Here is a 14,356-nt window from a genome sequence, read left to right on the forward strand (position 1 = left end):
CATTTTTAAAACTCAAAATTACCCCCAAAATAACCTCTTGAAGTATCTCATGTTTCCTGGGACACCCTGTGTATGACCCAATAACATTCTCTTATATTCCTGGAACAGCCATCTTACTGAATGAATGATGGAAGGAGTTTTGTGACTCACTGCCTGGGGTAACAGGCTGTCTTCAGTAATCCATTCAAAATTAAAATCACAACCAGCTATACCTCACACCTACCCATACTCACTTGCTCTGATTTGCAGTCATTTCCAATCAGAATTATACTACAGGTGGTGCAGCTGAAAGTGAGGGAATATGGGCAGGTGTGTGGGTGAGTTATGGCTTAGTGTAATTCAAGCTTGGCTTAGGAGGCTTTGTAGTACTTCCTCCTCAGCATTTTACTGAACTAACCAATACTACACTCATCTAATTTTGCCACTCTTCATTTTCTCGCCATTTAAGTCCCCAGAATCGTGACACCACCTCATAGGCATCGCCACTCACTATAGCCAAATATACTGTATGTTATGCACAGTATGTTATCCTTAGACCTTCATTTCTAAGCAATGTATGGAAACTCTGAGATATGGAAATGGTAACAGTCAATCCCACAGTACCCTCTTTAAGGTGCTGGGGCCTGAGTTTAAGCTACTGTAACTCAGTACTTAAAAGGAGATGACTAACGTACTTCCCTTAACAAAATTATGTGACTGAAAATCTTCCAGTCACCTCTTGGTGACCTCTTATGACATTTTACATAAATAAATCTCTCACTTAGTGATACATTCTATTACAACTTGATAGTCTCTTGTATGTTAACTTATACCAAATGTATTTTAAAAATCAATGTAATATGCATAGCTAGAGGTGGGACTGGACCTAGCTCAGTGGCTAGGATAAGGAGTGGCTGGAGGAAGTTCAGAGAGTTGTTGCCTCTTCCAACACTGAAAGAGCTCTCCCTCCAGGCTATGGGATCTTTTGTGCTGAAAATACATGGGATACATATATTTCAGGAACACGGGACTGTGCTGTGCAGAGTAATACACTACAAATTCATCCCTGGAATATGTATCTCAGTGTTATATCTATCTATCTATTGCTGGACGCCTTAATCCCGTACGGGGTGGCCACAAACAAATCCCCTCCACATCGCCCTGTCCCCGGCCATTTCATTGCCCTGCTCCCTACTCACATCCCCCTCTCTTATATACCTCTCCACTCCATCCTTCCATCTCATCCTAGGCCTCCCCCTCCCTCTCCCCCCCTCCACCTCACTCACATACACTCTCCTCGTCAGTCTCTCACCCTACATCCTCTCCACATAGCCAAACACGTCAGTGTGTTCCTCCTAACACTTCCTGTCACATCCACATCCACACCACAACGCTCCTTTATATCCTCATTTGTCAGCCTGTTTCTCCATGTGACTCGACAGGCTCCTCTTAAATAACTCATTTCCACTGCTCTCACTCTTGACTTGTGTCCTTCCAACAACGTCCAAGCTTCACTTCCATACGTTAGAGTTGGTATAACAATACTGTCATGTAGTAACTTTTTCATTTCCATGCTCACCTCCCTGTTTCTTATCACTGCTTTCAAGGAACCAGCAACCTTTCTTCCCTGCTGTACCCTTTCAAGCACTTCACCCTCCAAACCTCCATCCTTACTCATCACACTACCCAAGTACTTAAACATACTCACATTTTCCATTTCCTCCCCATCCAACCTCACTGTACATTCACTGACTTCACCTCTATCAAAGACCATCGCTTTACTCTTCCCTACATTCACCTTTAGATTCTGTTTCTTACACACTCTCCCAAACTCATCCACCAAGCCTTGCAGTTCCCCTTTGTCTTCACTTAACAACACAGTATCATCTGCAAACAACAGAAAAGTGAGTTTCCAAACACTACCCTCTCTCACTAAGGCCACTCCAACATCCACTCCCCTACCTTTTACCTCTTTTATTACCCCATCCATGTACAGATTGAACAACCTTGGAGACATGACACATCCCTGTTTCAACCCAAACTTCAAAGAGAAAAATTCACTCAGTTCACCATCCACAAGCACTGCAGCCTTAGCACCATCATACATACTCTTCACAATACTTAAAGTCTTACCTCCTAATATATAACTGCCTCATTTGACATAATTCTCAGCAAGAAAAATCATGTATTTAATTTACTGACATGACATGATGAAAGTAAAGAATATTTATTTCATACTGGATTAATCCATTTTCACTGAACATCTGGCAGCACAGACTTCTTGAGGTGATTGTTTGAGAGGATTAACAGATGTTAAGAGGCAAAAATAAACTGCTCAGAAAAGGGTGTTACAAAATTTTTGAGGTTACTATAAATTATACTGATGGAGATTACGAACCATCTTTCAGCTCAGTTGATAGCCACGTATTGTAAACTGAAGTGCAAATTTGACTAGTAATTGGGAGAGTTGTAAATATGGTTCAGTGAATTTCAGTGTACAACAACTAAGTTGTGGGAGTAGCCCAGTTCCATCATCATCATCATCATCCAATCCTGTGTTGCCCCATGAGGAGTGTAGGAGCCTGGGGCTAGGCAAGTTGGTCCTGACATTGAAGATGAGAAATAATCAACTACTGAAATACAGTTGTAGGAGTTACCCAGCCAATATGGTCCCTGTTTGATAATGTCACAAATTCATGTCAAGGCTTAGTATTCTGGCCAGTTCAGAAGGAACTCTACCACCTCTTCCTTAACTGTTATTCCTATACCTGGTACCTGAATACATTTCTGGTGGTGAAGATGGATGCCTTCACATGGTGGCACTGAATTAATTGGATGTCTCTGCTGCCTGGGTATAAAAACTCCCCTCAACTCTCTCTCTCTATCCCCTGAAAGGAGGATGGTGGACAGTGGGAGAAGGGCAACTTCAGCCTGCAGGCCACTAGGTTCACATTCAGATGAGTCTGGGGTTACATAAACAACAAAATACATTCTTTTGTATGGTGATTACCATATGGAATTTACAGTATGCCAGTATGAGAAAAATATAAGTAAAATGCATATCAATATGGTGTAACTTGCAAGATAATTCACTCAAAGCCTCCTACGCTGCAGAGAATACAGGCCAAAACCAGGTAGTGAAACATGAACACTTGGATACTCAGGGTCATGTTCTGACACCTAAACCATCAGGCGCCATGATTTGGTTATATGGTTACCAACTCAGTAATATCTTTGTAAATGCTCTGATACATTTCCTCCCCTAGTGAACTCTTTGAGTTACAAACTTTCGATTTTCTTTTTTTTAAGGGAAGCATTTGTCAAATTACTTTTTCAATAAAGTCTACAAAACACTGTCTAGAACTACTGATCCATCCATCATCCAATCCTACGTTGCCCTGTGAGGAGAGTAGATCCCTGGGGCTAGGCAATTTGGTCCTGAAATTTAGGATGAGAGTGACCAGTTTCACTCATCCCTGAGTGGCATTACATGGGCAATAAACCCCAACCACCCCTTGGATATAAACCTTCACCAGCTCAAGCTGACTGAAAAGCTGTAATTACCCACTAAACCACCAGGCACCATAATTTGGTTATATGGTTACTACCCAGCATAGTAAATGGTTTTCTGGTGTACAGGAAACTATTTGGCTTGTCACTCAGCATCACCCATAGGAAGAGGAAAGAACGAAGGAAAGAAAGATAAAAGAGGGAGTGTAAAGTCACCCATAGGCAGAAGGATGAGGAAAGAATGAAGCAAAGACAGAAGAGGATGGAAGGAAAGAAGGAAGAAGAGGAAAGGGCAGACACCCGACAGCAGCACTATATCGAGTGAGTGGATGGCGAGTGCACTCACCTACCAGTAAAATGCTAAAGTTTTTAATATAATTCAATAATTTACATGAAGCATTTGGTACAACAATGGTATTTCAGTTTCTACCTGTTTTCATAGTGTTCACCAATTATAATTACATATTAAGCCTCACGTGGTAGTAAATTTCAATGCACAGATTTCTTGAGTTATTAACCAACTCTTGGAACCAGTTAAGCTCACAGTAGAGGAGCAACTGAACTATAGTGGATTAGAATGCCTGTTTGAGTATCACAACAATTAAAAAGTTATATGCCCATATTATCTGTATTCTATCAATATTTCTAACTATATGGATGCCAAATGTTAACTGGAAGATATACAGAGTGTCTATAAAGTCCTGATGGTTTTTAAAAATTTTACTACAGTATATGTAAATGGTTTAGCTCTTCAATGTAATGACACAAATTTATTTTTATTTCCTACCTCAGGACAATTTTATTCATCTTTAGACTTCTTGAACTGAAGGGATTCCATAATCTTATCACAACCTGATTATCACTTTAAACTAAATGAATGCCTCAAGGGAAAGCAACTGGTCACTCATCTTAAATGTTTGGATTGAGTAGCCTAGTTCTGGCCCACTATGCTCCTGATGGGACAATACTGGATTGAATGATGGATGGACAGATGAAACTGTCTGAAGAAGGCATGGATGATATAAAATTACCTCACTGGAAAGAAACAGTAGGCATACCGAAATGCAATCTTCTTATGAAATAATAGTTTCTGAGGTTTTGTTCAAGAGGTAACTAAGAGCATCTTATAAACATGTTAAGCCACTTACATGCAATTAGTTTTGCAACAGTTTGTGGACACGCTGTATACTCCAATCTGGAAGTCAAGAGGTTCTGTTTCAATAATCATTCAATATCTGGTGTTTCAAAGAGAACAAATCATTCATTTACATCACAGGCATCAGTACAGTTCTTACACCTTCTCAGTAATACACAATAATATGGCAATACTGCTACTACTACTAATAATAACTATATATCATATATTCTTTCATTACCATGTGATATTATGTGAGCAATAAGAGATGTATACAGTACTCTTCTGGGACACATCTGTTTGTAGTGCCTTAACCCACTAGACCATCAGGCATCTATTTGGGTACATGAAGGGTTTTGTTTCTTGGGAGACATGATGTGGGGCTGAAGCTAGCTCTATGGCTAGAGTAGGGAGTGGTTGGAAGAAGTTTAGGGAGCTGTTGCCTCTCCTTATAATGAGTAGGTCTCCCTCTGTGCTAAGGGATCTTTGTATGCAGCATGTGTCAGGAGTGTAAAGCCGTAGGGTAGCAAGACCTGGGCAGTAGGGAAAGAAGATATTCCCAGGCTCAAATGTACGGAAATGACAATGATTAGGTGGATGGGCAGTGTGTCCTTGAATATGAGGCCTGGGGGGGGCTAGGTTTATGATGGAAGAGTTAAGAGGAAGGATGGGACTAGAGTGTTTTGGTGCTGTGATGAGGAGAGGTAGATTGCGATGGTTTGGGCATGTCGAGAGGATGGGGGATGGCAACTCGGCGCAGAAAGTGAGTAAGTGTGAATGTTGGGGGTAGGGTTGCAAGAGGCAGACCAAAACTGACCAGGGATACGGTCACAGAGTGTGACCTCAGGGATAAGGGACTGAATAGGGAGGCTGCTAGTGACTGAGCAGCATGGAGAGTCGCCACTAGGTGACCAAGGCTGATGCATGCAAGCATGTTGCAGCCTTTATAAATGAATGAATATCATCCAATGCAACTACATGAAACCATTTGGCCTGTCGCTGAATATAGAGATACCTGAAGGTGGCACTACGTTAGGTAAGTGATGGCAGGCATTAATATCTAAATAACAATTATTAATTAATTAATTCATTCATTCATCATCATTATCATCATCATCATCATCAATCATCATCATCATAAATAATAATAATAATAATAATAATAATAAAAATAATAATAATGATGATGATAATAATAATATTGTCATAAAAGCCCCTATTCCCATCCAAGAGATTGGGTGAGGTTGGATCCAAAAATAGAAAGAACACAGGTATGGGAACTCTTACACACAATGTCTTCTGTGCTCTCTCTCTGTCTCTGCTTCCTACCCTACCTGATGGTTCAGGAAAGATGCTTTCATGTGGTGACACTGATATAAAAATGCAGCTTCAATGCCCAGCTACATAAATACCTTTCAACTCCCTCACTACCCCTCAAACAGACGATGGTGGAATGCAGAAGGGCAACTCTGACCTGAAATTCACTGGACTCATGTCAACATAAGCTTGGGGCCACAACATCAACAATGCAGTGCACATGTACAAAGAGGGTTCAGAAATATCTCATTAAAATCAAATATTTCTTTCTCACGGTTCTCATTTTCTACTTACCAACAAATCTTAATAGTCATATTTTAAGTTGCTGTGCACATTTCATAACAACCACTGCTCGGCAGTTCATTTTGTCAATAGCACTTCAATATCCTCTTGTATGTTAATCATACAAAATACCGTATACCCACATTGAAACAACACAAAATTCCTATGTGAGAATAATAAGATTTAATAAACCAAATTAATCATTAAAAAAATGGTACTAAGAACTCCAATGCTACATGGAACATGGCCTTAAGATGGGTGAAAACAGACTGTATGAGAAGGGGGGGGGGGAGTCTAAAAAGAAAAAAGTACAAGAAATTACTCAAAATTGATTTATTCTTAATTTATTCTATCCAATCTTTCTCTCTCTCTCTCTCTCGCTCTACAGGAGTAATGTAGCCCAAGGCTAAGCTATTCTGTCCCTATATTTAAAACAAAAGTGACCAGCCTTGATGACCCATGAGTGGCATTATGTGGGCAATAAACCACACCCATCCCTCAGATATAAAGCCTCATGGACATCATCTGGTAGGAACACTTTAACTCACCAGACTATCAGAATATGCTCAACATTAATTTTCAAAGTCAAAGTAATCAATAGGGGGAGACTTGGAGGCAGCAGGAGAAGGTTCCTTCTTCACAGCCCGAGTCTTCTCTAATTTCTGCATTCCTTGACTGCTTTCACTGTAAATTATAAAAAACACTATAGATGCCAATATAATGTATAAATATATCATCATCATCAATACCATCATCACCATCCACTCCTTTACTCTCCCATTAGCAGTACAGGAGTATGACACTAGGCTGCTTAGTCCTGACCTTTAAAGCAACTGACCAGCCACCTCCTGATTGGAATTCTGCAGGCAATAAACCCAAAGTACCCCTTGGATGTAAAACCTTTTAGGCCATATCTGGCTGGAATGCCTTAACCCACTAGACCACCAGACACCTACAGTATTAGGTTATATGATTACTGCTCAAGGAAGTACTCTGACAGCCCAATTATCTGGGCTATACAGTGTGAAGGATGCCCAAATAGTTTGAAATCATGATTAATCTGGTGGAAACAAAACACAACATCATCCACTGCAATTTTCATGTTTTTTCTGGCAGACAAAGACCCACTTACTTTACAGTCAATAGCTATCTTACCAGAGAATTCCACGAGTTTAGCTTTGGACTTTCAATTGTCCGAAACAGTTTGCCTGCCAATCCCGTAAAACTCTACACAGTGGGTGATACTCCAACTTGATTCAAGTTTCTTGATCATTTCCAGTTTCTGCTGCAGCATCAGGATAGTCCTCTTCCTCTTTGTTGGTGGTGGTGTCATGGATATGATGGTGAAGGGCATCACCAGCATCACAAACATAAAAATAATCCACAGCCATAGCAGTGGATCAGCAGGAGGAACAACAGGTGCTTGCCATGGTGAAGGTTGCACACACGTGTGACCCAGTCAGACAAGGCAGGTCGTGAGCAGGAGGCGTGGGTCGGGGATAGACTCACTCCTGCTTACACGTGGCTCATTTGCTAGCAACCAGTTGTTCACTGTTTAAATGGGAGCTATAATACTGATAATTTTATGTATTACCATACCACTGTATCATTTGGTCACGGTCCGGATATGCTGAAACCCGGAGGTTCTGAACATGGATAACTGAGCTTTCACTGTATGGTAAATGGTTTTCTGGGCTACAGGAAATTGATGTAGTGCTGCTTTGGGTGTCTACCCTTTTCTCTCTTCCTTCCTTCCTCTTCTGTCTTTCGTTCCTTCATTCATTCCTCTTCCATCTGCGGACTTTGCACTGCCTCTTCTGTCTTTCTTTCCTTCATTCTTTCCTCTTCCTTCTGCCTATGGGTGACTCTACACTGAGTGACAAGCCAAATGGCTTCCTGTACATCAGGAAACTATTTACCCCGTACTATGCTGGGTGGTAATCATATAACCAAATTATGGCACCTGGTGGTTTAGTGGGTAATTAAGGCACTCCAATTGGACTAAGCCTATGTAGGTTTATATCCAAGGGTTGGTTGGGATTTAGTGCTCATGTAATGCCACTCAGGGATAAGTGAGGCTGGTCACTCTCATCTTAAATGTCAGGACCAACTTACCTAGCCTCAGGCTCCTATGCTTCTCATGAGGCAAAACAGGATTAGATGATGGATGAATGGATGAATACTGTATACAGGATGGTCTATAAATTCACCCTCCTATAATAAATGCAGTGTGGACAGCTCCAAGCTCAGCCTGCTGGTGTGAGGAGTGCTGCCATTTACAATGCTTCCAGAAATTATTAATCAAACACACAATCAGTAGACACAAAGAAGCTGACACTAAAAGGCACAGAAGGGGATATTGGAAACAGATGATGATCCAGGGCAGATACTGGTAATGCTGATTAGGCCATCCCTGCAACACATGGGGAATGACATGAAAAATATATGAAATACCATGTCTACTACACACACAAATTTTTTCACTGCAATGAAAAGGAATGCCTCAACATAGTGGCACCAACATATCCACGTGGCTCCAATGGCCAGTCATACAAACGTCCCTCAACTCCCTCCCTATCTGCCGAAAGAAGAATGGTTAATTGCAGGAGGAGGGGAATTTCAGCCTACAGTCTATCAGGTTCATATCTAGAGGAGCATGAAGCTAAACCACAACCAACAAGAATGGTAACTTACATGGCTGATGATTTGCGAGACCAGACTGGTGCAGGGACCTTCCTCTGACCCTGCTCTCGCTGCAACTGCTCTAACACACTCACTGGTGGCAAGTAGCACTGCAATGTACACCAATAAAGTTAACATTATCAGCACTATCATCATCATAGTCTCTTTTTTCCAACATCATCATACAGTGGGTGGATGGGAAGCAGGAGCATGGAGGAAGATGAGAGATGGAATAGAGAGTTATACAGTAAACCCTTGATATAATGAACTAACTGGGGCGAGGGGTGGGTTGTTATATCCGAAAGTTTGCTATATCCGATGGTCATCATTAACTGAGGGATTACCGACCCAATGTTGCTATATCCGTGGAGTCGTTTGGTCCTACAAGAGCAACCACAACTTACTCTATGAAGTTTCCATGGAGAATTCAATGATTTATGTAGTTATACAGTACATGTACAGTAAATACCATCCCGTATGATGTTGTACATATAAATACAATGTCTATAATGTAATGTAGTACTGTTACAGTACACTTACCATGCCAGGGAGCAAACTTCCGCCGGATATAGTGACCAAAGGTCACTATATCCGGCAGAAGTTTGCTCTGGAATGGTGGGTCGTTATATCTGATGTTCGCTATAAAAGGGTTCGTTATATCGAGGGTTTGCTGTATGTAATGAAGAAGAGGTGCAAAGGTTAGTAAGAGTGAGAAGAGAGTGAATGAGGAATTTGGAAGGAATTTGAGTATAAAGTGGAGGGAATGTAAGAAAATGTTCTGGAAGGAGGTAAAGAGAGCTAGAAAGAGTCACGAAGAAGGTAGTAGAGGAGCGAAAGATAAAAATGGCAGATTGATGGTGGAGAAGGGAGAAAAAGTGAACAGATGGAGAGAACACCTTAAGGAACTGTTAAACGCTGAAAATGAAAGTCATGCAAGCGTAAGTGACTGGGGAATGCCTGGGAGGAGGAGGGAGATGAGAAGGGAGGAAGAGATCAGTTTGATGGAAGTAATGGTAGGAATGAAGAAAATCAAAATGGAGAAAGCCCCAGGGATTGATGGAGTGTGTGGTGAAATGCTGAAGCATGGAGGAGAGGCAGTACAGTAGTCGAGTGGAAATGGAAGACGTGCAGATTGGCCTGGGTGGAAGGTAGAATCCCGGAGGATTGGAAGTCAGGTATAATTATTACCCTGTACAAAGGAAAAGCAGAAAAAGATGTGTGTGGTAATTATAAGGGCATTTGTCTTCTCAGTGTAATGGGAAATGCATATGGTAGGATACTTATTGACAGAGTTTGGGAAATAACAGAGGAATCAGTTGAAGAACTGGGAGGTTTTAGGAAGGGAAGAAGTTGTGAAGATCAGATTCTCATCCTATTGTCTTTAGTGGAAAAGTTTCTAGAAAAGGGAAAGAAGTTGTATGTGGCCTTCATGGATCTGGAGAAAGCATATGACGAAGTGGATAAACAAGGAATGTGGAAATATTATGAATATATGGTGTAAGTGGGAAGTTGCTGAGTGCCACGAAGAGTATGTGTGAGGAAGCTATGGCTGCAATGCATGTCGATGGTGAACCGAGTGAATTTTTTTATCTGAATGTTGGCCTAAAACAAGGATGCGTCATGTCTTCATGGTTGTTCAGTCTGTATGTGGATGGAGTTATAAAAGAGATACAAGGTAGGGCAGTGGATGTTGGAACAGCCCTAATGAGAGAGGATGGCATCTGGAAACTTCCCATTCTGATGTTTGAAGATGATACTGCATGTTAAGTGAAGACAAAAGGGAACTACAAGACTTGGTGAATGAGTTTGGGAGAGCATGTTAGAAACAGAATCTAAAGGTGAATGTTGGGAAGAGCAAAGTTGTGGTCTCTGTGAGAAATGCCACTGAATACACAGTGGGGTTAGATTGTGATGAAAATGGAAAATACAGTATGAGTGCATTTAAGTACTTGGGTAGTGTGATAAGTAATGATGGAAGTTGAAAGGATGACGTACATGAAACTGTACAGCAGGGAAGTAAGGCTGCTGGTTCTTTGAAGGCAGTGATAAGGAATGGGGAAGTGAGCAAGGAAACAATAATGACGTTGCATCATAGTATTGTGATACCAACTCTGATGTATGGAAGCGAAGCTTGGACCTTGTTGGATGGACACAAGTCAAGCATGACAGCAGAAGCATGTTGAGTTACATGGAGAAACAGACTGACAAATGAGGAAGTGAAGGAACATTGTGGTGTGGGTGTGGAAGTGACGGAAAGATTAGGAGAAATACACTGAAGTGGCTTTGCCACGTGGCGAGGATGGAAAGTGAGAGACTAATGAGGAGAGTGTATGTGAGTGAGGTGGAGGGAAGAGGGAGGGAGAGACAGAGGATGAGATGGAGTGAAGAGGCATATGAGAAAGGGAGATGTGAGCTGGGGGGAGTGCAGTGAAATGGCTGGGGACAGGGCAACATGAGGCAATTTGTCATGGCCACCCCTTACAGGACTGAGGTGTCTGCCTATGGAGAGACAGACAGATCATCATCACCATCATCATCATAATCTCTTTTTTCCTATACCTAGCCCTGGGTTCCAACGTTCCCCATGGGGCAACATAGGACTGGATGATGGATGGATGGACCACCATCATCACCACCTCTTCTCTCCCCATGCCATGATCATCAACATCATTGCCATCATCACTGTTATCATCATCAACATCATCATCATCACCTCTTCTCTCCCCATGCCATGATCATCAACATCATTGCCATCATCACTGTTATCATCATCAACATCATCATCATCACCTCTTCTCTCCCCATGCCATGATCATCAACATCATTGCCATCATCACTGTTATCATCATCAACATCATCATCATCACCTCTTCTCTCCCCATGCCATGATCATCAACATCATTGCCATCATCACTGTTATCATCATCAACATCATCATCACCACCTCTTCTCTCCCCATGCCATGATCATCAACATCATTGCCATCATCACTGTTATCATCATCAACATCATCATCACCACCTCTTCTCTCCCCATGCCATGATCATCAACATCATTGCCATCATCACTGTTATCATCATCAACATCATCATCATCACCTCTTCTCTCCCCATGCCATGATCATCAACATCATTGCCATCATCACTGTTATCATCATCAACATCATCAGCATCACCTCTTCTCTCCCCATGCCATGATCATCAACATCATTGCCATCATCACTGTTATCATCATCAACATCACCTCTTCTTCCTATGCCATTATCATCCTAACCGCTTTTCCCCACATACGGGTGTGGTGAGACTGGGTTCAGAAACCAATGAATGAGAAAACATGAAAGAGAAAGAACTATCAACTGCAAACCCACAAAAATGACCCAGATAAAATCATCATGATCATCATCTTGGGCACCCAGAAATGGCTGTATGTTTCATAAGTGCACTGTAATAGTAAGATGTGCTTTAATTAGTTTGGCAAGATAAAATGACACCAGATTAGTCATATTCATATGCCAGCTAATGAAGAGCTTACATTTGATGGCACAGGAGACCCAAACCTCCTCTTATTTCCCTACACCTCACTGTATCAAAGACCCTTGTTCAATCCCGATGAGACACTGTCGTCCACGTAGGGATGCTGGATTCATACATGGTGTACTGTAAATATAGAACTGCACTGCACCTGTAGGATGGTCCCACAGATGCAGCTGCTTACCTGTGGTTGACAGACCTGCTTGCTCAGACAGATCAGGATTAACCAACAGCGACAATAAGCTAATTTCCATCACCAGAAGTTCTAGACAATACAAGTCCTCATTAACTGCCACTCTTAATGATGTTTTTTTCTTTACACTTATGTAAACAAAACACAACAGATACATTGCCAATTAAAAGTTTCCTAATCTCTATGAAACTTATTTGTCGGATTACCCCAATTCACAGTATTAGATGAATGGAAATTTTTTTGACATTTTGGAACATGTTGGAGACTTGTAACATGAACTGTCTGTCGTACAGTATTATCACTGTCATTCTCATTTTTTTTTCCACGGATGAATAGGAACAAAATGTCTTAACATGAAGGTTGCATAAATAAAAGCAAAGAAGTACTCACCATCCCCTTCACGGCTGTTGCTACCACATTTTTGTTTGGCTCTTCATCATAAGACTCGCTCTTACAGCCAAAGTGTTCACAATACTCGTGTACAAAGTGCCGCTTCTCTCGGTTCATTGATGGGAAGGAATGGATGCAGCTTTTCTGCTTCGACTGTAGGAGATACAGGCTTACACTGAGGGATGCATGACACATCAAACAGCTACCAGTATATAACACTAAAATGAGGTTGTAATATGAAGAGCTCCAATCATCATCAACATCTATCAACCTATTTATAGTAAGATGCCTTACTGTAATCCCAGAGGGAATGGCCATTAACAAAGCACTTTTAAGTCACCCTTTCCTCTGCCATCAAGCTGCCTTCCCTCAAGCTCACATCACTCTCATTCATATACCTCTCCATCTCATTCTCAGTCTCCTCCTTTGCCTCACTCATATGCACTCACCCAGTCAGTCTCACTCTCCATTCTCTACATGGCCAAGCCATCTCAAGGGAATTCTTCCTAACACTTCCAGCATGTCCATATCAATACCAGTTTGAAAGCTCTTCAAGCCTGGTCATAACAAAAATGCCATCAGCCTTTTCCTATCTAATCACTACTCTCTCCTAACATGTCCCACCTTCCTCAATTATTTACTCTTCCACACCATCTTCCCATCTCATGCTCAGTCATCCTATCATCACCTTTCACCACCACCACCTTAGTCATCCTGTCATCACCTTTCACCACCACCACCTTAGTCATCCTGTCATCACCTTTCACCACCACCATCTAAGTCATCTTACTACCACCACTGCCAACCACACTATCGCCACCACCTCTGTTTGGTGTTTTGTAGAGTTTGTGGTAGGTGGGGTTGCTCACCATCCACTCACTCGATATAGTGCTGCTGTCGAGTGTCTGCCCTTTCCTCTCCTCCATCCTTCTTTCCTTCCTTGCTCATCTGTCTTTCTTTCCTTCATTCTTTCCTTGTCCGTCTGCCTACGGGTGACTTTACACTCCCTCTTCTGTCTTTCTTTCCTTTATTCTTTCCTCTTCTCTCTGCCTGTGGGTGACTCTACACTGAGTCCTGTACACCAGGACACCATTTACTATGCTGGATGGTAACCATAGAACCAAATTTTGGCATCTGGTAGTTTAGTGGGTAATTCTTGCGCTCCAATTGGATTGAGCTGGTGAAGGTTTATATCCAAGGGGTGGTTGGGGTTGATTGCTCATGTAATGCCACTTAGGGCTGAGTGAGGCTGGTCACTCTTATCTTAAATATCAGGGCCAACTGCCTAGCCCCGGGCTCCTACGCTCCTCATGGGGCAGTGTAGGACTGGATGATGGA

The 14,356-nt window shown here is 41.8% G+C and overlaps 1 protein-coding gene across 1 annotated transcript in view; it reads right to left on the reverse strand.

Moving 5' to 3' along the window:
• Positions 1 to 6,635: 6,635 nt before the first annotated feature.
• The window catches only part of stc (nuclear transcription factor, X-box binding stc), a 33,568-nt gene continuing 25,847 nt past the window's right edge, over positions 6,636 to 14,356 (reverse strand). Inside the window, exons 11-13 of the mRNA XM_080284375.1 lie at positions 13,019 to 13,171; positions 8,918 to 9,015; positions 6,636 to 6,907 (exon numbers count right to left, since the gene is read on the reverse strand). Coding sequence (XP_080140501.1) covers positions 6,796 to 6,907; positions 8,918 to 9,015; positions 13,019 to 13,171 — 363 coding nt within the window. The 3' untranslated portion in view covers positions 6,636 to 6,795. The remainder of the gene's footprint in view (positions 6,908 to 8,917; positions 9,016 to 13,018; positions 13,172 to 14,356) is intronic.

This window comes from Coenobita brevimanus, chromosome 101, assembly GCF_032717465.1.
Source record: "Coenobita brevimanus isolate Jiangsu-jjx chromosome 101, ASM3271746v2, whole genome shotgun sequence".
Lineage (NCBI taxonomy): Eukaryota > Metazoa > Arthropoda > Malacostraca > Decapoda > Coenobitidae > Coenobita > Coenobita brevimanus.